Source organism: Crinia signifera, chromosome 9, assembly GCF_055691185.1.
Source record: "Crinia signifera chromosome 9, ASM5569118v1, whole genome shotgun sequence".
Lineage (NCBI taxonomy): Eukaryota > Metazoa > Chordata > Amphibia > Anura > Myobatrachidae > Crinia > Crinia signifera.
This window is the reverse complement of record NC_139225.1, coordinates 55,615,614-55,640,471: the sequence shown is the minus strand read 5'-3', so window position 1 is coordinate 55,640,471 and position 24,858 is coordinate 55,615,614. Positions and strand designations below refer to the sequence as shown.

Below are 24,858 nucleotides of genomic sequence, written 5' to 3'. Positions count from 1 at the left end.
CAATTTTCAAAACAACTGCGCATGCGTACTGATCGCATAGTGTATGCGTGAGGGAAATTAGCAACAGAAAATGTGTATGATCATAAACGTAATCCTCTCACAGTTTGACTGACAGGAAGCCTGCATTTAACGGTGGTAAGATTTCTGGGTGTGGTGGAAAAAAACACAGGCATGCCCAGGCATTTTTGAGGGGGGTCTATGATGTCAGCAATGACCACCCTGTCTCACTCGCAGATTAGTGGTAGCGTTATAGGGCCTACAAATGGGGAGATGTGATGGCAATTTGTATGCAGTCTCTCTAGATCGCATAGAAAATGCCCTTACATCGCTCTTTGTGTAGGGGCCATAGCGATAGTGATGCGCGGCTCCATTTGACACTATAGCCCTGTGATTAATATCCAGCATGGAAATTTTTCACCACAGTGAGCCGGGGACGGCGGCAGGCAGGGAGATGGAAGCCTCCCTGCCTGCCCCTGAATGTGTGGGGGAGAAGGAGGACTCCCGGAGACCCGAGAGCTGACAGGGGACACGGGTAGGGAGCCTCTGCACTGCTCCCGCTCATGCATATGTAATGAGCGGGAGCAGTGTGAAGTGAATATATGAATATGTAATGAGCGACTCCCGGACCCCTGCTGGCGAATGTGTAAAAAAATTTTTTTTTTAATTAACTATATTCATGTGCTTCAAGAACATGAATAAAAAATAGCATGCACCTTCACAAAAAAAAATTCACATTTTTCGACACCAAAAAAAAACAAAAAAAACCTTTATTTTAAAAGATCACTTTCCAGTTCACCTTTAAAAGATGTAGAATGCAAAACGGAGAATCACGGCGAAAATCACTGGAGAAAGAAGTTCTCCATTTGAGCATTGAATATACTCTTGGCGAATTGGACTAAAAACCCCATTGAAAAACAATGGCGAATTGCGGCGAATCACACATGGCGAATCGTCAGACATTTGCTATTCACTTGCATCAAAATGTCTCCATTGAATAGGGCGAATCGTTTTTTCAGAGAGAAAATTTGACGTTACCCCGGAGAAATGCCAGAGTCGCTGTAAACTACGGCGAATCTGAGGCATTGAATACTGGCCTTTTTACTTATGCCATTTTGAACACACTTTTAGAAAAATACTTTTAGCACCTACTGTATATGAAAGATCACAATTAAAGCACAAGTATATTTACAAGAGGTAGATTTCACAGAAATGTGGTCGATTTTGAGATTTACTAAATGCGAATCAAATCGATACTGCATACTGTCCTGCAGGTATCCGAGTTGCTTGGTTTTGCTGCTGCATAAAGGCTGACAGTACATTACAGTATGCCCTGCATTCCCCTTTAATCTGGCTATGACAATATGCAGTACAGTATGTAATGATTATATACTGGCCTTTTGTGTGTTACTGACAGATGAAATATTCCGTTAGATGCAATTGTAGGTGACCTTTTCACAGGATGAGCCCTTCTTATTATTGGATGAGAAAAAACGGTACTTGTTTCCTAGCACGGCCCACGATTTTTATTTTATTTTTTATATTCTTTTTATTGAAAGTTTCTGACAATTACATACATTCACCTCAACAAAACAATACATTACAATATGACAAATTCATCTAACATGCGACAGACATAATATAGTGCAGCATAAGACTATTCGTGTCCTATCGCATACCATCGCATACCTTAATCAGTGGTATGCGATGGCATAAGATGGGCGCCTTGCTAGGAAACAAGTACCGAAAAAACTTTGAAACATTCCCATGCAAATAGCCATCATTCATACATTGTAAAAGAGAGTCATTGTAAACGTGCTTTTGGGGCAACACAAAACCAACTTCTGCATGAGAAATAAGGAAAAAAGAAATAGTAGCGCTAATACACCAATGAACAATTAAAAATGTTAATTTAATAACACATAAAAACAATTGCAAATACACCTCAATGCAGTAGTGGCAAGGATCCGTTCCTATGAATACCGCCAATAGTCCACATGTAACTCCAATGGGGTAATTGTTGGATGAGTGGAACAAGCTGCACTTGGATGCAACAAACCTGTACCTCTGACATACTTCCAGCACTTTATTGCACCTCATCCCGGATCCAGACCAGCCGCCCAACCAACAAAACTTGTCCAACCACTCCATTACTCCCAAAGCACCACCTCTGGACTTCCTCTTCACCACCTTATGGAGAACACTTGCTGATATGCATCCTAAAATATAATAAAATCTCCTGGTGACTGCATTGTGGTAACTATAACCTATCTGCATTTGCAGAGACTGTCATATTGGTGGCCCCTCTGTGGGATTTTCATTTTTTTCACTCATCCAACAATTACCCCAATGGGACTATTGGCGGTATTCATAGGAACGCATCCTTACCCCTACTGCATTGAGAGATATTTGCAATTGTTTTTACGTGTTATTAAATTAGCATTTTGAATTGTTCATTGGTGTATTAGCGCTACTTATTTCTTGTATCTGAGGGGTTGCTCTCCCCTCCTCCAGTAGCTGCTTCACATCACACCCCCTGCCAGCGCCCGGTTTGGTTGCCTAGGAAACACCCCATCTTTTTTCTGAACGAGAAAGTGAGTCTCAGTAGTCAGTTTCCATCATGATACCACAGAGAAGCTCTGTAATGAACCATAACTGCAAGAGAAGTCAGTGTCTGGCAGCCATATATCAAGGTTCCATTGTTATTCAATGGTTGGTTTAATGAGTTATCCTGGCCAAGAGGAATTGCAGCACTGGCTAAGATGCAAGCTAGCAATAAATTCTTCCCTGCTGAATAAATAACTGACACACTATCTAATAATGAATGTAGCATTGCAGTGCTTTGTAAATCTCTAATGTGCTAGCAGTCAGCCATGACTTTGTTTTAAAGATATGCTGATAATAAATAACATTTATGTAACAATAAAGACATTTTGTACTGGTTATAGTAAATGTCATGTAAATGATTTAAAGTAAACTCAGTGACATCACTTTCTAACCAGCATTACTATGGTTATAAACATATATTATGTATAAAACATTCTTAGTACAAGTGAATTGTTTCCTAAAATTCCTTTGCCCATGTATCAGTGGAAATAGTAATGTGTGACTGCCTGTGATAGCTGGTCTCTGTGTACAGGACAAAGGCCACAGCTTGGAATAGTACGTACATTAACAGAGGACTTGTTTGCTCAATTTTATGTCTCTGTCCCTTCAGCTGCCTTGGCAACAGAGCAACAAACATTAAAGGATACAGTCTTTCTTCTAGCAGGGTGGAGTTACTGATCTCATTTTCATTATTTTCCTTTCTTACAACACCACCCATCTTCATCTGCTGACGATCTTGTGGTGACTTTTTACCACAGAAATATAACTGCAAGGGAACACGGCTAGTTTACAGCACCACAACTGTGCAGAAAGTGTAAGCATAATGGCCTAATACAGTCATGTAGCTGAAGGGCTTGTAAACAGGAGCATTGAAAAACAAAGTTGCCTAAAGCAGTGACGAAAACTTGTAATTTGTGGGGGTTTTTCCCAACTACGTTAGAGTTGTTTTTGAGTTTGTTTTCTTCGGTTTTTGCTATAGTGTTTAGTGACTTACTGTATGTCCAAAGATACACATAGTGTATGTACATTTGCTGCAAGCATAAGCTAATGGAATTATACTGAGAATGTGTGTAGGCCATACACCATGGGTGAAATATAATAGGATGAGAGATTCAGAAAGAGAGAGATTTGGTGAGAAATCTCCAGTTTTTTTAAAGCGGCAATCATTTACACGGCAAAACCAGTTTGATTTTGCAGTGTAAACAATTGCCGCTTTAAAAAAAAAAAGGGAATTTCTTACCAAATCTCTCACTTTCTCAATCTCTCATCCTATTAAATGTCACTCCATGTGTTGATATATTATAAAAACAGTTATTAGTCAGCTGTAGGACATTTGTAAGGAACAGAGAAGTTAGAAATAAGTGTTAAACTTTTTTATTATTTTCTATTATTCCTACTAATTGGGACAGATGACCCATTAACTATAGTTTGGGTCCCATGGTCATACTGTATAGCATCTACATTTCTGTGCCCATGTTCTTATACTTTTCAAGCTCTTTTGATATTCACATAATCAAGACATAGGCCCTTATTCAGATCTGATCGCAGTACAAATGTAGCCTCAAAATGGGCAAAACCACGTGCACTGCAGGGGCAGCAGATGCAACATGTGCAGAGAGAGTTACATTTGGGTAAGTTATTTTGTTTCTGCGCAGAGTAAATACTGGCTGCATTATTTTTACACTGCAATTTACATTTCAGTTTCAATACCTACCTCCAAGTCTGTCTGTCTACAACGGAATCTGCTTAGCTATATAACAAACTGTAAATAAATAAATAAAATTAATAACACATCCCATCCAAATGTAACTCCCTGCACATGTTACATCTGCCCCACCTGCAGTGCACATGGTTTTGCCCATTTTGAGAACAAATTTGTACTGTGATTAGATCTGAATAAGGGCCATAGTGGAGAGCATCCAGGATGGGAGCAAAAGAGGGAATGAGGAATACATCAATATGGCTGGGTTTTATCCCTGGGTCAGCAAGCTGTGTTTCCCCAAATATTTTATAACTCTCAGTTAGTTAATTATAGGTGGCAGATGACCTCCTATTTCATTATCAGAAAAACATTATCACTATAGCTATTACTATATGATTTGTAATAAAACACTGTAACCATCTGGAATAAGAAAACATACTCCTAGGTATATGTATAAAAAGATTTTATTGCAAGATCCACTGAGTTATGTACATTGTAGGCATCTTTAACAGTAATATTGAACAACAAAAGATACTGATTCCATCGAGCCATGTAAGGTTATTGTCAGAAATATAAGTCCTAAATGCATTAATATTGCAGTAAAAAAAAGTCCATAGTCTTTAGTTTTCCCGGAGTTTAAAGTGTCATGTGTGAACTTTTACAGGAGGCCCTTTGAAAGCCAATGTGCTCTGGCAAGAAGACAGATGAAAACCAGAAGGACATATAAATACAATCTAATCTAGACATGTATAAAAAAAGACACAGAGAAACAAATAAAAGATAGTGTCCATATTAAATGTAGCATACTCCAAGCCTTCACTGAGACTTTACAACAACCGCTTATCCAACACTAAATATTGTCTGTATACACGCTTGCTAAACAGCCCTGTGATGTGTGGAGATTGTAAGAAGCCTCCACTAGCACAAACGAGGACAACTGTTGGCCAACTAAAAACAGATTTCCATATCAAAGTGTTTAGGTGCATATCAAACTCTGCTTTGTTCTGCAACCGAATGGAGGAACGTATTCTTCACCAGTCTCTGTCCCCGGCGGTCATCATCCTCGCTTTCTGTATTAGAAGAGTTTATGATGAAACCCAACAGAGACGGTGCCTCTGACCAAATTTATACTCCATGGTTAGAGAACTCTTTCTAAAGCGGTCTATGGTCTCCTTCAGCAACTGCTGCTATTATCTTGGCTTTGCATTAAAAGCCTGACACCAAGAAAGGCATATTCCATAGCGCACAAGCTCTCTCTGACCGGTACTCTTCTTGAAGAGTCCATGAATAGCTTCTCTCCCTCTTCTCTTAAAGAAAAGACTTGTGAGGAAGCATACTCTAGCCCTGGTACATCTCATGGTGCCAGTTTAGGCTAGTCAACGACCCTCCAGGCCAAGGTGACACTTTAAAGAGGGGGGAAAAAAATTACATTTTTTTCTCATTTATCGAGGAAGATGAGTAGGAAAAGTTCAGTGGCTCTGCCCACCCAAAGACAGAGCCACTTAAACTGCAGATCCTGCTGAGCGTGGTTGGGATGAATGCAAAAAATCTAGGTTTGACATTCCTGTTGTTTCATCGGATGGAAGACGGGACTGAAACTTCTTCATTTGCTCCGGGCTGGCAAGGTTCTTTAATAGACAGTTCTCCTTCTCAAGTTGAGAATTCTTCTCTACCAACTCTTTGATTTGCTCTTTCAGGACTTCCACTTCTTCTCGCACTGCATACATAAGATGATTCTTAACCAAGTCCTATTGGATTAAAAAACAAATTGTTAAAAGTCGAATAATATGTAATAAGAAAAAAAATGAACAAGTTTCAGTAACCTACTGTACAGTGAAACACCTTCCCAAAGCAAAGTTAGCCTGATTCAATAAACAAAGGTCTGCAAGGTATCTGGGAGCCTTGGACCAAATCTTTTGTTGGGCCTTGTACTAATTAAATGAAATTACCACACCATGCCCCCATTTTGCACATTATTCCACAGTGCCCCCAGTATAAACATTATGCTAATACATTAAACCCAGCATGTCACACAGTGCCCTCCCAGAATGCCAAACAATGCCAGTCTTAATATTATATCCTACAGTGTCCCCCACTATGCCACACAATGCTACCAAAATGTATTATCAGAGACAATCCTTTCTAAAATATGCCACACAATTCCCCCATTATTAATATTATGCCCCATATTGCTTACAGTGTAAAATAATATGCCACGCAGTGTTCCCTCCATTATTAATATTATGCCCTTCATTATTAATATTGTGCGCCACATTGACCCCAGTAAGGCAGAGAGAGCCCCAGAGAACTTGCGTTATGTGGCAGGCTCCTTAAAGGTTTCCAGGCATCCAGGCAGGGCTCCCACTGCTTCTGGCTGCATACTATAGTTCATACAGAGCGGCTTCCAAGTACCATAAGTATTAAGGACATGACGTAACACTTAAGGAACACAGGAGCCATTCAATATGTTCTACGAAATCCAATCAGATGCAGCGACATGGCAGCCCCATAAACATAAACACTGGGAAACATGTGCCACAGTGCACCTGTTCTCAGCAATTAATGGTTCAGACTAAAGCCATGTGCCCCTGTCCTTGGTTGACCAGCCCTGTTGCCCTCATTATTCCAGCCCTGGTGAGGTTTGAGCAAGGGTAACATGTTTGATTTTTCCATTACTATAGGCACCAATATTAATAAATACCTAGTTGTTATTATATGATGATGAGTACATTTAGAATTGTGTACTGTACATGAATGATTCAGCATAATATAACATTATTATAAATCATTGGGGGTGGAATGCATCAATGCTCAAATGAGTCTGCTTACCACATAAGCATTAAGATCCAGAATATATCAGAAGCTGTGGGCTTTACCCTAAAGAAGCTTATGGGCTGCTATCGCATTGCCCCCCTAGAGGGATGAAATCTGGTATCTCCCCTTGGCAAGTGCAGGTGGACTCATGGGGCCTTTAACCAGAAGTCCCAACACTGCAAAGGATAGCGCTCATTGGGTCAGATGTATCAAGCTTGAATAAGTGATCAAATGGAAAGCGATAAACAACCAGCCAATCAGCTCCTAACTGCCATGTTACAGGCTGGTTTTAAAAATTACAGGTAGAAGCTGGTTGGCTGGTTGTCTCTCATTCTCCATTTTATCACTTTATGAAGCTTTATACATCTGGGAGAGTTGTCCTTTGCATGTGATGAGATGATCACATTCACAATGCATTCTTCCCTGTAAGAGAACAGTGTTCTATAAACTATTAGTGGGAGACTCAATTGAGTGCGAGTAATCCATCATATTACTGGGTTTAAATGGCTGACACCAAATTATTTAGTTATCCCTGCAATAAGCATCCTTTATGAAAACGGCCTTAGCATACCTATTTACTTGCTCAAACTGAATTTGAATTGGCACGTTATCTGTGGTAATACAATGTGTGAGGCAACCTGCACTTACTGTAACTGAGTCACTTCTTTAATGTCTGTTTAAGGTCTAGCTAAGTGAAACAAACCACTTGAACACAGTGGGCGAGATTCACCAAACTGAAAATGCCATAAAAAAACAGTTTTCGGGGTTTTTACCGCATTTCCATATGCAGCAAAGCCCCTCTGCCGGGGCTTCATTGCAGGGGGTTACGCCAGTTCTAGATGGCACAACCCCATGGAAGCCTATGGGCTTCCCTTCGCGTCCCCCGTCGCCCCGCCGATCAGCACCGCACCCCCCTCACCTGTTTCCGGGCAGCCTCCTGCTGTGCTGCCCGGACCAGTGACCTCCTCCTCCCTGCACCTCTTCTGACTGCAGGGAGGAGGAAATGGAGCACCCACACAGCGGGTAAGGGTGCAGGCAGGGAGGGGGGACCCGCTGCACATCGCCGGCCTTCGCCTTGGCGTTAATAATCACATATGTTAATGCATTTGTGATTATTAACAATGCGAATGCCGGCGATGTACAGTGGGGGTTATTAGTGAATCCCGCCCAGTATGCGCTAGCATGTATATTACAATGCTCATCAATGGCTAAATTTAAAAATACTACCTTTGAGTAAAGAAATTATTTTATTATTAAGATTGCTAATACAAAGAATGAGAACTTTAAATCTTAAAAGAAAAAGGAAGCTGCCAACAAAAATGAACCCAAGTTTGTGTGTGTACATGGGCAGCCTATTTGGGCCAAGTGGTTTTATGTTTCTAAGAAATAGAAGCAGTTTTTGTTGAATGTGTAAATGAATGTCTGCAGTTTCCTTCCCAAGAAATGGGATTCCCACATCCCCAGCCTGGCACAGTCTGCAGTTTGCACTGCAGTCTTGATCTGTCCAATGAGATCCCAGAGCCCCTGTGGAGAAATCTGCTCAGCAACAGCAGCAGGATATGTCCACATGGAAAACAGGGAGACCTCTGACTAGAAAGCATTTCTTCATTTTGTTGCACTTTAGTAATTCACTGTTGTTATTCGAGCACAGATGCACTTGTGATTACAAGACAAGTCTCTCCCTCGGTGCAAAGTGCAATACACTCACTACAACTAAAATATCAGTGTGGCATTGTCATGGAAACAGTAAGGATTACATAATGCAACCTTGTATTTTAAAGATTCCCTTTCATATACATTTCACCAACTTTCCCAGTTATCGCAATAAGAACTGATTTCTAATAACAACACTTGACCTATTGGTGCATAATACAGAAGGTGATACTCACCATGGCTTGTTCAATCTTGTTATCTATTGCAACCACACTTGCCCCCGATGCACTGTGGAAAAGAATAAAAAATGTGTTAACTTCAGTGGTAATGTAACCTCTGAATAAATTCTATCTATCTATCTATCTATCTATCGATGTAATAAGCTTCCTAAAGCATGCTTTTGGCAAGGGATCATGTTACATGTGCATATACCCGGAGGGGTTAAACTGACAGCACAGACAAAGCAATAGTCTCCTGCAACCCTGTAACAAACAAGAAGGCGGAAACAGAGCTAGCTGTTCCAGTCCAAACCAGGATAATCCTGCTGTAACCAACCCGCCATCCTCTCATGCTGATGGCTACAAAGCCCAGACATGTATACAGTATTGCAGAAATATATAATGGGGTAATGCTACTGGGCACAAAGAAGCACAATTAGAAAACATACGTAGATATAAGGCTGGAAACAGCACATAGTGTGCTGTACATTGTAATGTTTGACTAGACAATAATTCAATGATATTTTTATTTGTCAGTCATAAAATCTAAACCCATATACTATAATGCATGACAGCAAGAAAACCGCTTGCTATAATCACATTTCACACATTATATTTCTGCATTGTCAATTATTTATAGCTGCAAGAATGTAAAGGTTTCTGTAATAAGCAGCCAGTGCATACAGTATATATACAATGCAAATGATACACACTGTGCAGATAATGTGCATTTACACTGAATTACATTTCTGCAAGCGGGAACACCGCAGAGCAGGAGACATGGCTGTAATGGCATCTGCCAGGCTTTACGGTAACTATTTTATAGCTAATGATAATACAAAAGCTAAATGTAAAACATTTTACCTGTTATCCAGTTTAACAGATACGACGTCTGCCCCCAGAAGGGAGGAGAAAAATGAAATAGAGAAATTGTGTAGTTCGTACACAGCCACCTCCATGGGGTATTTACACATTCCTGTACTCATGTTTGCAGGAGGAGATTTCTGTTTAAGCTTCCACTTGCAAAAATAAAAAAAGCTGCAGTTGTTTATATCCCGTACTGTATGCTTTGGTTTCTGTATGAAACACCCTGATCTGATGTTAGACTGCTGATGCAACAAGCTTCAGACTGAGTGCTATTTCAGTGCTGCACGTCCTTAAATAGCTGTGGGTGGTGACATCATATGGTGTCACCCCCCCATATGCAAAGTAGGATGACTTCGTCATATACCCCCCTTCTCTAACCCACAGAGCTAATAAACAAACCGTGCTCAATGCAACATATTCACATACACTTGCAAAATAAGTCAGTGTTTATCTTACTTTTTTTGGCTTTGTAAATGAACAAAGAACCAAATAAGATCAGAGCCAGCATAATCCTATCACCCCATCTAATGCCTTCATTTCTTTAATAGCTAGATTTTTTTCTGGAGAATTTATTTGTACCAATATAATGCCAAGAAACCAGTATACTGAAAGTGTAATTCATTTATTTATTTATTAACACTTTCTTATATAGCGCACACATTTTCTGCAGCACTTTACAGAGAATATTTGAACATTCACATCAGTCCCCGCCCCAGTGGAGCTTACAATCTATATTCCCTACCACATGTATACACACACACACAGACATTCTAGGGTTAATTTTGTTGGAAGCCAATTAACCTACCTGTATATTTTTCGATTGTGGGAGGAAACCCACGCAAGCACGGGGAGAATATACAAACTCTGCACAGTAAGAGCCATGGTGGGGATCGAACCCATGACCTCAGTGCTGTGAGGCAGTAATGCTAACCATTACACCACCTGTGTAATGTCACCTATTGCACTGCATTATTATTTTTAGTTCTAAGAGAATACTTTAACTTTTTTTTTTTTTCATGCGCTTGGTACATTTACAATTTTATCACATTATCCCATTTATCACAAGGGATACATTATCTCACAAATAAACATTACTTTTAATTTTACATAAACATCCATTCGCAGCCTGTGGGGTAACACCCACATCATTCGATGATTGCCGACCATCGAATGATGTGGAACATGCACGCATATCCAAGGTTGCTCAGAGCAACCTTAGATCTGCATGCACATTCGGAGGGAAGTGGGTGGGCATCTGACATCCGGTGATGTCAGCTGCCCGCCCCCACACCCGCGTCATCGGTCCATTACGATGAGAACACCCATAAAACGCTAGGTGTTCCCATATGCTATTGGTTTGTTTGCCATGGGAACACGCACTCAGTGCATGCACATGCGCAGAAATGCCCAAGCGCAATGCAAAATTATCTGCCCCGTACGAACGCACACGGCCGTGTGAATGGACCAGAATAAGGTCCATAGTACAACAACTGTAGAAAAGCAACACACTAACAAGCAAGGGGCAGGTGCAGACATGACCGTGTGCCCGTCTGCGGAATGCATCCAGCAGGAATTCTCCCTGTGCATGTTCCGCACATGGGCACATTTTAATGAAGTCTACACTATACCTATTATCAAAGAGGTGGGATGTGTGTGACGGGGTATTCTCAGGTAGGCACAGCTCCATGGGGTTATAGTCAAACAGATGCTGGCTGTGCAGATCTAGGCATTAGTGCAACTACACATGCTAGGGAGGCAGGACAGGTGGGCAATGATGATGGTGGCTAGTGGCCAACCTAATGGTGTGTACACACGTTAGATGTGCCTTACGATCCTATCCACGATCTGATCAGATAGGATCGTGGATAGGATCTTAAGGCACATCCGATTTGCATCCTATCTTGACTATATAGTGCAGATCTGCACTATATAGTCAAGGCAGCCAAGACTTTCTGGCTTCCGATATGTGAACACGCATCGGGATCGGATCGGGATCGCAAGGGTTAAAACCCTTGCGATCTGCATCCGATGTTGATCCGATGTTGACTATATCGTCAACATCGGAAAGGAAATCGGACCGTGTGTACACAGCATAAGACAGATGCAACTCTGAATATGGGAGAATATATGCATTTATTATGTGCGCGCTTTTGTTGAGCGATGTACTCTGATTTAATTCCAATCCTGCATCAGACACTGAGTGTATAAAGTATAATTTATGTATAAAATAACTAGCTATATTTTTTAAGTTAAGATATTATTGTATAATGTCAAGCAGTACAATCTGATATCATTTTAGTGTTTGTCCTGTTACCTTTTTGGCAGGTATTCAATGCTGCTTGCGAGTGGTGACAGCGAGCAGGGCTTCCTGCTCACTGTCACCACTCACCCTGACATCATTCAACACAGCCTCCGCATCCGCCAATTCCCCCTCACTCCGTTTTTTGAGCGAGGGGGAATTGGCAGATGCGGCTCCAGAAGCTGCGAGACCCGCGGCTAAAAACTGCGAGGTTTCTGCAGCAGCCGCGGGTCTCGCTGTTTTGGGGAATTCTCGCCATCCTGTGACAGCGAGGATTTCCCCAGAAGGTTGAATAGAGCGAGCGGCCGGCGCGGGGGTTAAACAGCAATCCTCGCTGTTTAACCCCCTCGCTGCGGCATTGAATACCCCCCTTTGACTCAATTACCATTTGTACCAGTGCTGGAATTTATTTTAAGTGGTATTTTCCATTAAATATTATTTTGCATATCTGCATTACTTCTGTTATCATTAAACTGTTAATAATAGTGTCCAAAGATTAAGCACATTGTCTGATGATATTACACACATAAGCACATCTACAGGTGAGACTGCTTATGGGCATCAACAAAAATATGGCCTATCTTGTACAAGGCTTTATAAGAATGTAGGGTTAAACACTATGGGGGTATGGTTAGGGTTAACCTGCATAGGGTTAGGCACTGGATGGGGGTTAGCCTGCAGGGTGGAAGGGCTAAGGTTAGGCTGCATGAATTGGTTAGGGGGGAGGGGGGTTAAGCATACTTGCTGCTCGGGTGTTTGGATTATACGCATTGGGATGCCGCTGTTGGTCTTCTAACTGCTGCCATCCCAAGCACCGGCATCCCATACCCAGCATGTTTTTACATGGAACATTAGTCAGTCTATGACAAGCTCAGTATTACAGAAAAACATATAAAGACAACAATATATATATTATATAACAATATATATTTTTGTTGCCACTTCCCTGCTGTTCTGTCTCATGTCTGCCACCTGTATGCAAAAGCTCTTCAGAATATGTAATGCAAGAATAATATGTATGTAAACAGTTGTTAATCACATATTGCGGGAACATTTGTCACGAGTGTTTACATTTGTGGATTGTAAACAGATAATATGTAGCGTTTGTGTTGTGTTGTTACATAAAGAACACAATCCTCTTTGGTGACCTTATGTGTCACTCTTGCAGATTGCATTGTTGATCAGGAGTGGAGAAAGATTAAAGGTCCATAACACTGGACGATTTTGCCCAGCTTTTGTGCTGACCGAAGATGGGGAAAATCGCTGGGATTTAGTGATTTTCCCGGGGTGGATGACTTTCCATTGCAGGAAACTATGGAAAGCCGTCCACTTCCTCGCTCATCTGCTGATAATACTAGCAGATGGGCGGCTGGGCTAGCGATGATGCAGGAGCACGCATTAGCCCTCACCGCTCATCACTGCCCCGTACACACTGGGGGAGCTTTCGAGCTTAAAGCAGCTGGAACGCGTAAACTGAGCTACTTTCAGCTCAGTCGCCCAGTGTGTATGGGACCTTAAGTTTGGCCCACTGATAGCAACACATAGTCTTTTTCTACCCTAAACTTCTTAAGTGGGTGTTTTATGGAACTGTGCAAAATGGAGATTTAATTTTGCATAGCAAGGTCAATGAAATGAAAAAGAAGATAAGAGAAAAGCAGGGTGTGGAGGTGGGAAGGGGTCCTTTCGTTTGCACTCACTACACAACAAAATAACTCAATTCTGCCCAAGCTTTGAGCTAGATGATATTATTCTTAATGGTAAACTCCCAGTTCCACGTTCCAAAGTGCATTTTACTAGATGCAAATTATGCAAGTAAATAAAATAATACAGCCAAAAAGAACACAGAAGTGACACATGAAAAATCAATGAAAACAAGAAGAGATTTGCAGTTTGTGTGTACTGCACCTTGTATAATGGCGTACTGTAGTAGTGATAATGAAAGTAACAGCTACCCCATCCTCCACATTCTCTGTGCCTGACTTGAGGTGTTCTCCTGGTGAGTGGTTATTAGTCTGCAGGTCTTATTACATTGTACTATGGTCCATGGCTCCCTCTAGTGGTCCCTCCCAGCAGCTACAAATACACAAGTGCCATGTTTACACTTGGACTGATAGAAGAACACACTGTTCTCTGATATGGTATAGCCAAAACAATATTGAACCCAGAGAGATTGTAACTTTCCAAAGACACCAGATACATTTTGTTTTCAAGCCTGTGTTATTTGATGGGTGTGGTTGTCTGCAATATGACCTATTTTGAAAGAAGACTCTGTGTGACCCATCTAAGAAGGATTAAGGAACCTTTGCACTTTTTTTATTATTTATAGCATGTAAATATTTGCCATGAATACCTTTCACTTATTTACACTGTAATGAATATATATTAGAATAAACAGAACAGCATGTTCACTTGTTTTATGCAACGTCTTCATATTTTCCTTGGTGCAAGTAGGGCAGACAAATGCAAATAGAGTACATCCATCAACATGGACAACCGAGATGGCACGAGGACAGCATATAGCTCTATTGATGATCCTCAGCATCTACTTTCTAGTTAGTACAATGTACTGCAGTGCACTCACACAAGCCACACTATATGGCAGCAGTGGGCCCCCTTAGTAGGCAGGGTGAGATCTGGGTTCTCTCGTGCACCAATGTTATGGCGGCATGACGGCATGTTAGCACTCTACTTAATGGTTAACCTATCATGTTATCATAGTAATGCATTATGTGTTGTCCAATTCATTACAGGATTAAGGAGAATACTGCTTGGACACAGACACATATTGGAAACTAGTGTAATATATTAGTATTAATATCCTTACTATTTATATGACTCCATAAGGGGTCCACAGTGTTTTACAGCATACGCAAAAAAAGTGGCATATATTACAAACATTGATTTATAAGCATTTAGGCAGCAGTAGTCATAGCACCCAAATAAGCAACAGGGGAGCCAAATAGAAAAGTTTGATGCTATTGTTCGCAGTGGGAAGGTAATGTTGGTTTAAAGAATACTGCTTTAGGATTCCAATACCGGGGTGGACCCCAGATCTTGATCCCAGATCGGACCGGGTCCGACACTTTAACCTAAGACCAGGGTCACCCATTACACACAGGGCGACACGGGTTAACGGAAATTCAACCTGGGTTGAATTTCCGGGTTGGTCGACTCAGGTTATTAGGTTTGGTGCTTTCCTACCAGGCAGCAATCCGGCTATAACCCGGGTTTAAGGTGTAATTAGAAAGGGGTATATGTATACTAAAATGCTTTCAATTGTAAAGAAAGTCCAGAAAAGTGGTAATGTGGCATGGACCTGAACCAATGTTTTTGGTAGTACTGCAACATTGGATATTACTGTGTGTGTGTGTGTGTGTGTGTTACTGTGTGTGTGTGTGTGTGTGTTATACCACAAATATATGTGACACAAAAACCTTAATGTTTATAAGGCCTAATTCAGAACTGGGCAGAGTTTGATTCTTTTGCAATGATTTTTTTTCTACTGTGCATGCATTTGAGTCCCACTGCACATGACACGTTATGGTTTTGTGGTGGTGGATACAGTGCATTTTGCCCAGCAAGAGACACAATCTAAAATATTCCAAGTACTATAGATTGTAAGCTCCACCGGGCAGGGACTAATGTGATTGGTCAAATATTCTTTGTAAATAAATAATTGGTAATAAATAAAACAATATTTTACCAACTGGAATTAAAAAGCTGTGTAACAATCTAAGTGACAAATTGTCTTCCTCTGACACCTTGTGGTACAAATCAGTAATTCACATGAAGCGTCACCATTTTTCAAACCTGTCATGTATTCTTCAATTTAATCTTTTTTCCCCACTAAAAACTCACCAAAACAGAAACAAAGACTACAGAGACCAATGGGGGTGATTCTGATTTACTCGCAATAATGCGAGTCCGGCCCCATCCCGATGTTTTGGGGACTGCACATTGTCTATTATGCATATGTGCAGCTCCCCTTTGCGAATGGCTTCGGCAACTTGCATAGCCATGGAGCCTTTTGCAAGCATCGGGTGGGCCAGGAGGTGAACGGCGGCAGGGACGGAGGTAACCCATGGGAACGGCCAGCATTTTATGGGCGTTTTTATGAAAACTCTGGGCATTCCCATGGGTATGCAGGCAGGCCGATGCTTGCTGGGGGTGGGCAGTTGACGTCACAGGACCGCCCTCCCCATCTTCATCCAGACAGTCAGAAGTAAAAGTCAGTTTTCACTGAATTTTATTTTTTTATTTGTGAAGGCAGGAGAAATCATTTGATGGTCGGTTTCACACAGGAGATACCATTAGATGGTGAGCGACCGTCGAATGATTTCACCTCCTTGCTGCCGCATGCGAGGGGATGTGTCAGTGTACACATCCCCTCGAGCCGGGCGGCATTTGCCTGTTTGCTAGGCTGGCAACATATGCAGCCAAGTGAACAGGTCTGAATTAGGCCCATTGTATGGAGGATAGATGTGTATCTGTGTTACTATTCATATACTGTATAGAGATAAATAAGCACGCACCCTCTCAAACAGAGAAAAGCATGGGACCCACACTAACGCTCAGCATCAGTCGGAAAAATGCCATGGTATATAACATGTTGGAAGGCATATATAGGATAGATAGATAGATAGATAGATAGATAGATAGATAGATAGCGTACCAATCAACAGTCCCGATTACCGCGGGAATGTCCCGGTTTACTGGGACATTCCTGCTTCCCTCCCGCGGCCGACAGTGTCCCGCGGCGAGGGGGGTGGCTGTTGGTAGTCCCCCTGTCGGCTGCTGACCAGCAGGGAATAAACACCAGGGTGCTGGGGGCATGGCTAGAGGCTCACAGAGCATATGGGTCATGCCCCCATAGCGTCAAAATGGGGGCGTGGCATCGCGGGAGAGCGCACATCCATGTGTTTTCGGCGCGGCTCCGGCGCGTCTCCATGCGTCCCTCCTCATTCTCTGTGTAAGTTGGGAGGTATGAGATAGATAGAGCGAGGAGAGACAGAGACAGGAGAAATTTACTAAGACCCCCGATTACAGCCGAACCTGTATATGAATGGCTATGACCGGGATCGGCCATAATAGGGCCGAAATACGAACTGAGAATACGTCTGATTTACTAATTACAGATCTGTGCCGTGCCTTGATAAGTTCCCCCAGCCAAAACATGACACCCTCTTTAGTATACAAAGTGCTGTACACAGAAGCATTAATGAAGCATGGAAGCATGTACTGTAAATAGAGGTTTGATAGACTGCACTGTGGTTTCACAACTCTGCACAATACATAAATTGTTCTGTATTTTTACTTGTTAGCTGTAGAAAGTCATATGATTAGCACAGGACCTGTATCCCCAAGTGCTTTGTAGATATCAATAAACTGAAATGTTACTGATTTCTAGACAGTTTATAATTGTAGAGATTTGTGCCAGAAAATTGCATGTCTGGTGTATACAGCATCATTGATCTGTGTGTCTGGATAGAAGATGTTATTACCTTTCTGTGCAACCACTTGATTCCCTATATTCATATTGGATATCAGTGGCTTTTCTGAAATGGGACACTGCTTGCATGATACCTCTGAACTGATCACACACTTAGGGACAAATTCAGGTTGGCTCCACTTGCTGCCTAGGGAGCCCACATCTGCTGCCCGCCACCCCTCCGAATGTCCACCTCTGCCTCCAAATCCCCTTGGAACCATGTGAGGGGATGTCTACATGATCACATTCCCTTGCATACAGCCAAAGGGGAGAGAAATGATTTGATGGTTGCTGACCATCGAATGATTTCTCTCCCCTTTGGTAATAAAAGTCCGTCTATACTGACTTTCATTTCCGTCACAGTCCGCCGAGGATGGGGCGGGCGCTGACGACATGTGACATCAGAAAAGAAAGAAAGTAAACCCATCAGCATATATTGTATTACTTTACTTAAATTGATGTCACATGTCGTCAGTGCCCGCCCCATATTACTTTACTTATCACAAAATATCTCCCATCTCGACCACTCCGCTCTGCACACGATCTGCGTCTCTATTCTGCACGGATCACTAGCTCCCATTCACTATTACAGGACTTTCATTGGACTGCCCCCACCCTATGGAATGCCCTTCCACTCACAATAAGACTCTCCGCTAGCCTCCAAACTTTCAAGCATTCCCTGAAAACTCACCTCTTCAGGCAAGCCTATCATATTAAATACCATACGCATAACCCTCTGAGGCAGTCATGTATTATATAGCTTCCCTTCTGGACTTATAACTTGGTGGGACTGCTATGCTATTACTGGTGCCTGTCCTTGTGTTTCCCTCCTATATCCCTATAGATCCGGGATCGCCAACCCGTCGCTCGCGAGCGACAGGTAGCTCGCCGGGTAGTAACTGGTAGCTCAGCTGCTCGTCTGCAATAATTACGCGGCAGGAGGTCAATTGCCACAGAAAAGTGACCTCCTGCTGCTCCGTCGGCATGGAGCGGTCCTCACTTGTCGGCAGGAGGTCAACTGCGTAAGAAAGTGACCTCCTGCTGCTACGGTGCCGACGTGGAGAGGGACTCACTTGGCGGCAGGAGGTCAACTGCGTAAGAAAGTGACCTCCTGCTGCTACGGTGCCGACGTGGAGAGGGACTCACTTGGCGGCAGGAGGTCAACTGCGTAAGAAAGTGACCTCCTGCTGCTACGCCGACGTGGAGCGGCACTCACTTTACAGCCTGAGGTCATTGGGCACGGTGGGAGATTCCGCGCCTTCTGCTACAGTCGTCCAGACTCCTGAACTCCGACGACGACACCGCGGTCATCTCCCTGGGACTCCGACATCTATACCCAGCTGTGAACGCCTCTGAAAGCCTCCACGGATCTGGTACACGTACCCTGCCAGGTCAAATCTGCTTGCTCCCAATGTTTTTTTTTATCTTTAATGCTTGCTATTTCAGGGCACAGGGTGTGTGTGGGCATGTAGTATCCCCACTGGGCATGTACCCTGCCAGGTCTGTTAGTTAAAATCTGCTGGCTCACAGATCTTTTCTCTATGGTGAAATATGCTGGATATTTGAGGGCAGAGGGTGTGTTTGTGCATGTGTGTGTGTGTGTGTGTGTGTGTGTGTGTGTGTACCTGACACTGTGGGGGCATACCTGGCCCCGTGGGATCATATGTGTATCTGGCACTATTGGGGGAATATGTGTATCTGGCACTATTGGGGGAATATGTGTATCTGGCACTATTGGGGGAATATGTGTATCTGGCACTATTGGTGGCATATGTGTATCTGGCACTATTGGTGGCATATGTGTATCTGGCACTATTGTGGGCATATGTGTATCTGGCACTGCACTATTGGGGGCATATGTGTATCTGGCACTACTGGGGCATATGGCACTGCACTATTGGGGGCATATGTGTATCATACCCCCATTTTCATTGGCCACACCCCATGTGGCTACAGCTCTTAGAGCGCTGACCATGCCCCCATAGCGAAAAAAATGGGGGATGTAGCCTCGCTGGAGTACCACGTTAGTAGGTTATCCCCCTAATTTCGGGTTTCAGATGTCCCTTCTCCTCTGCCTCCAGTGTTAGGAGGTATGTATGTGACTTATTGGACATTGCAGTGTGTGGCATAATGTGCCAGTGGCATTGCGGTGTGTGGCATAATGTGCCAGGGGCATTACAGTGTGTGGCATAATGTGTAAAGGGCCTTTTTTGGTTATTATGCAGATATTTATTTTTTTATTTTTATTTTAGTAGCTCTTCGGGTGGTTTATTTTGTCGCGAGTAGCTCCCGCCCCGAAAAAGGTTGGAGACCACTGCTATAGATTGTAAGCTTGCAGCAGGGCACTCTTACCTCCAAGTCTGTCTGTTGTTACCCAGTTTGTTTTATCTCTGTTTACAATTGTAAAGCGCAATGGAATCTGCTGTGCTATATAAGAAACTGTAAATAAATAAACACAAAGCACCCACAGTGCAGCATGGGACGCCAGGCCTAGGACAGGATTAGGTAAGTAATCTGTTTCTCCAGCATTGGGATTTCGGAATTGATTCTGTTAGTACATCATACCTCCAGATTCAATGATGCATCAGGCATGAATATAGATCTTTTTTATATATTGGAGATTGATCTCCATCTCATATGGCTTTGGCCCGATAATAATATTATAATTATTCCTATTTTAAATAAAAAGTTGAATTTATTAAATACTATTTAGTATAGTACAGTATGCTCATAGTAATGATTTTCCTTTGGGTGTAGTGTCTATGTTTGTGTGCTGTCCTCACATGAACCTTCCCACCCAGGTCTCTGAAAACTATGTTTATGTTTGTCAATAATAGCACATACATGTAACATTGGAAAATATACAGATGACCGGTGGATGGAATACCAGTGGTCAGAATACGCTGGCATCCCAAAAAGAGGGGATCCCAGCAGGGGATTGGTACTGTTAGTATATTTACCTTTACCCTGACCATGACTCCCTACTGTCCCTAATTCTCCCCTACTGCAGCCAAACCCTAACCCTGCCCGGTAGTGCGTAACCCTACTACCCTGCTGTCTAAACCTATACCCCCCAGCCCACAGCCTAGCTCTAACGCCCCCTTGTTAATGCCTATCCCTCCCTCACCACAGTCTAACCCTTACTCCCCCCACGGCCTAACCCTAAATACCCCTAGTGCCTAAACCTACCCCCGCCCCTTAACCAAATCCTAATCCGCCATGCATATTTACACCCTAGATGTCGGTATTATAAGGCTAGTCTTGTGGGCTGCCTGCGTCAGGTTGGGATGCCTAGTTGGGATGCCAGCGTCAGGATGCTGTTACTGCATTCCGTAACACATGATATTACTGTTTTTAAATTCCAAATGCAGGTCATTTACCAAATGAGAATATAATAAAATAAAACGCTTAAAAGCTGCACTTGACACCACCCCCACCTGTATACAATGATATTGTTGATATACTGTATGTTATAAGTTCAGGTGAGTACAATGCGATACGCAACTTTAACTTCAGACAGGCTTGCACAGATATGTATGCCAAACAATTATATAATAGCACAAGTGTTTTGGAAATAAGGTCACACACTAACATGTAATTAGAGCAGCTTATGATTAAAGTCAGCGGAATGTTAATCTTTAGACACAGGAATATGTGTAATGCTGGTAATATCAATACCTTCATGTTGTTTGATTATATTAGGGCTTAATGGATTAGTTCCAGTTATTAGGCATTGGATTCTTCACAATCTGCTCCTCACAGAGGGCCACAAAGTATTTTGTGACAGTGCAAGTCAGCTAATTCCACAGGACAGTAAGACATTTTCTACTGTGGTGTATTGGCAATGACAGCAGCAGCTCTCGGAATTAAAACATGCAGGTGTCAGAATAGTCAATGCTACTGATATTTCGTACATTTCTCTAGCATATCAGCGTTCCATCTTCCAATAAATGGCGCATTTCACCTGCATACATAGGAGAGAAGCAATATCTGAGCATATAACAGTGCTGGAGTGGCCGACTGGGGAAATTCCTGAGCTCTTGTGATCAAGTTCCACATTTACACAATTACACTTATGTTATATTGTGCTGCACGTGACTGTGGTGTATTTTCTACAATGTATTGCTGCAGTGGCGCAACTAGATACATATGGGCCCCATAGCAAAAGTTTGTAAGGGCCCATATTCATCAACTAATGCTAAAAAATGTATATAGCACATGATAATTTGACAGGCAAAGTGGGCCCCTCTCAGCTCTGGGCCACATAGCAGCTGCACCCCCTGCACCCATGGTAGTTAATCCCTCATATTGCTGTTTTCCAAAGCTTAGTACATCTGTCCTACAGTCTTTAGCAGGGCAACTAGGAGCTGATTGGCTGATATTTTATCTCTCATCACTATTTATACTAAGTACATCTCCCCCATATGTGTTAAGGTGCCCATACATGGTGCGATTATCGCACCCGTTATGGGCTGGATCACATTGCATTGCATGTGTTTTGCATGCATTTTGCGTGCGATGCAACACAATCAGAAGGCAGTACAAAAAGAATGTGCAGCACATACTTTTTGTACTGTGCGACGAGATGCCAGCGGGAGCGCGCATTGCATCACATAGTGCAAATGCACCGTGTATGGGCACCTTAATACAATAACTGAATCCACTGTTTCATGTTTGTAACATATGAAGATTATATTATCCTCCCTCTGCATACTACTGTAGCAGTCACAAAATCTAAAAAACTATATGCAGGATATAATGAGTGCATGGATAAGAGATTTAGCAGTGTCTTGTGTGAGATAGGGTCATATTTTGGATATATTTTATATATGCATGTAACCTGATTTGGAGACCGATTGAATGTAGGGAACAAAGGACAGTTCAGAGACGAGCTTGTGGGGTAGGGTAGATTGTCGAGTTGCCAACAGTTATGGAGATATCTGGATGGTAACTTTTCTTGGCTGGTGGAAATATAATAAATTCCGTTTTGGAAATATTGAGTTTGAGGTGGCAAGAAGACATCCAAGATGAGATGGCAGAGAGGCATTCAGAGACTCGGCCCAAGACCACTGGTGACAACTCTGGGGTTGATAGATAGATTTTAGTATTGTCGGCATACAAGTGATACTGAAATCCAAAAGAACTGATTAGTTTGCCAAGAGATGACGTATATGGTAAGATACAAATGGCAATAGTGCTTGAATCTGTAAATGTGTAAGATGTAACCATCGCTTGGTAAATAGATGATGGGTGAGTGGGGCTATGGGGAGCTGCTGCGTATTGGGTATGTCCAATACCCTTTGGATTATCTGAAAGAAAGGGGATATACTTAGCGCTCACCCTGTGTGAGGTGAAAATTAAGTGTGGGTATTGATAACAGATCAAAGATGATGGAGTCAGTAATGTAAAAGTATAGTGATTTTATTTAAGATGATAATAATGTGGTTTGCAAATGTAAAGTCCTGGTTGACTCACAGGAATAGGCCAGCGAGGTATCACTCTGCCTGGCCTTAGTGTGGGGCTTAAGGGTATCTGAAGGGAACTCTTTAAGCCATAGGTCCCTGTAGGGACCTATGTCCAATAGCAGGTAACCGCAGAGGTCTCTGGTGGGGATGGGATGGGGTGATGGTGGATCAATGTGATGCACACCAAAGGAGGATGGGGTGAGGGATAAGTTCTATGCACAAAAGTCAATGGTAGCAGAAAAAGTCACAATGGTAGTTCAATGGTGGTGCGTGGGTGGTGTGCAGTGAGCGGCGTCCCGCTGAATGCAGCTTACCCTTCTAGACGTTTGCGGTGCCGTGGGCTCCGTTCTTGCGGCTTCAGCTGGTGATAGCCACGGTCAGTAGTAGCGTCTGGTTCCACAGACTTGGACGCAGCACGACTTCCAGTTGGTGAGTCTCGCGAGAGAACGAGCCGCCCAGAGTGCACTGAAGTCTGTGTGCTCAAACTCCCGGCTGGGAGGAGACTTGATTGATTCAAGTTTGTGGGTGGGTTCAGTGTATGTGCCCAACGCGTTTCAGCCAATCGGCCTTTTTCCAGGGTTCATATAGATTGAGAAAAGCAGAAGACCTAAGACTGAGACTTGCGGAACTCCAACTGACAGAGGTAGTGAAGAGGAGGTAGAGCCAGAGACGCGAACACTGAAGGAGGGATCAGATGGGTAAGATGAGAACCAAGAGAGGGCTGTACCTTTAAGACCTAGGGAGTGTAGTGTTTTTATGAGAAGAGTGTGATCAACAGTGTCAAATGCAGCAGAGAGATCTAGAAAAATAAGTAGTGAGTAATGGCCTTTAGACTTGGCAGTTACCAGATCATTCTCCACTTTAGTCAGTGCTGTCTCATCATACCTCCCAACATTTGCACTTTTAAAATCGTGCAGCGGAGCCTATGACAAAGGGGCATGCTCTCAGCCCCAATGCATCTATTTGCGCTGGCAATGGCAGACACGGGAGATTTCCACCTCCTCATAACCCCCACCACTGCCGGGAAGGTCCCACGAAAAGTGGGAAAATTTGGAGATATGCTACATGCTGAGGGCTTACAGAACGTTTTACAGAGTTTAATATTAAGACATTTTTTATAAAGGATTTCAGCGTGGTGGCAGTCTGAAGTGAGCTAAGAACATTGGTCTTCTTGATATAGCATATATTTTATTTGTAGATAGTAACTTTTAGGGTAGCAGTGTTATAGACCAGGCCTAGCTAACCTGTTGTGAAAGTCCCAGCATGCTCTGCTAAGGTGTCGTATTACTGTAGGAACTGTGGTAAGGATGTGTTGTTTCTTGACAGAGTGAGGGCCACTGGTTGGCTAGGTCTGCTATGGAACCTAGCACCCAATAGATCATGTAGAAGTGTCTGTAAACAGAGGTACGCAATAACTAAATTATTATTTAATGAATTCCCAGCTGTTTGACCACCAACACTGCAAGAGATTTAAAGTTCTCAACATCTGTGGTGCAGCAACTGTTATTTTGTAAATTGAATTTACCCTGATGATAAAAAAAATTCCCAGGTTCCCATTCTGGACAGGAAATGCAGTTCAGTATACAGTGGAGCAAGATGAGGTGGGCACTGGCTCAGTATGAAGAAAAGAACCTCTTCAAATTGTAGGTGCCCAAAAGTTCTAGCTATGCCGCCAGAGCCGGCCCTAGCCTAAATGATGCCCTAGGCAAGATTTTGGCTGGTGCCCCCTAGCACCGCCACTAGTTCCG

General features: G+C 42.7%; 1 protein-coding gene across 2 annotated transcripts in view; it reads right to left on the bottom strand.

Annotated features, from left to right (window-relative positions):
- Positions 1–4,752: 4,752 nt before the first annotated feature.
- Positions 4,753–24,858, bottom strand: part of LOC146035573 (TSC22 domain family protein 3-like) — a 77,888-nt gene continuing 57,782 nt past the window's right edge. The window contains exons 1-3 of one of the 2 annotated variants that reach the window (XM_083159106.1): positions 9,856–10,144; positions 9,010–9,061; positions 4,753–6,054 (exon numbers count right to left, since the gene is read on the bottom strand). In XM_083159106.1, the coding sequence (XP_083015232.1) occupies positions 5,809–6,054; positions 9,010–9,061; positions 9,856–9,977 (420 nt within the window). In that variant the 5' untranslated portion in view covers positions 9,978–10,144 and the 3' untranslated portion in view covers positions 4,753–5,808. Of the gene's footprint in view, positions 6,055–9,009; positions 9,062–9,855; positions 10,145–24,858 lie in introns of those variants that run through there. The other variant, XM_083159105.1, reaches the window with a different exon arrangement.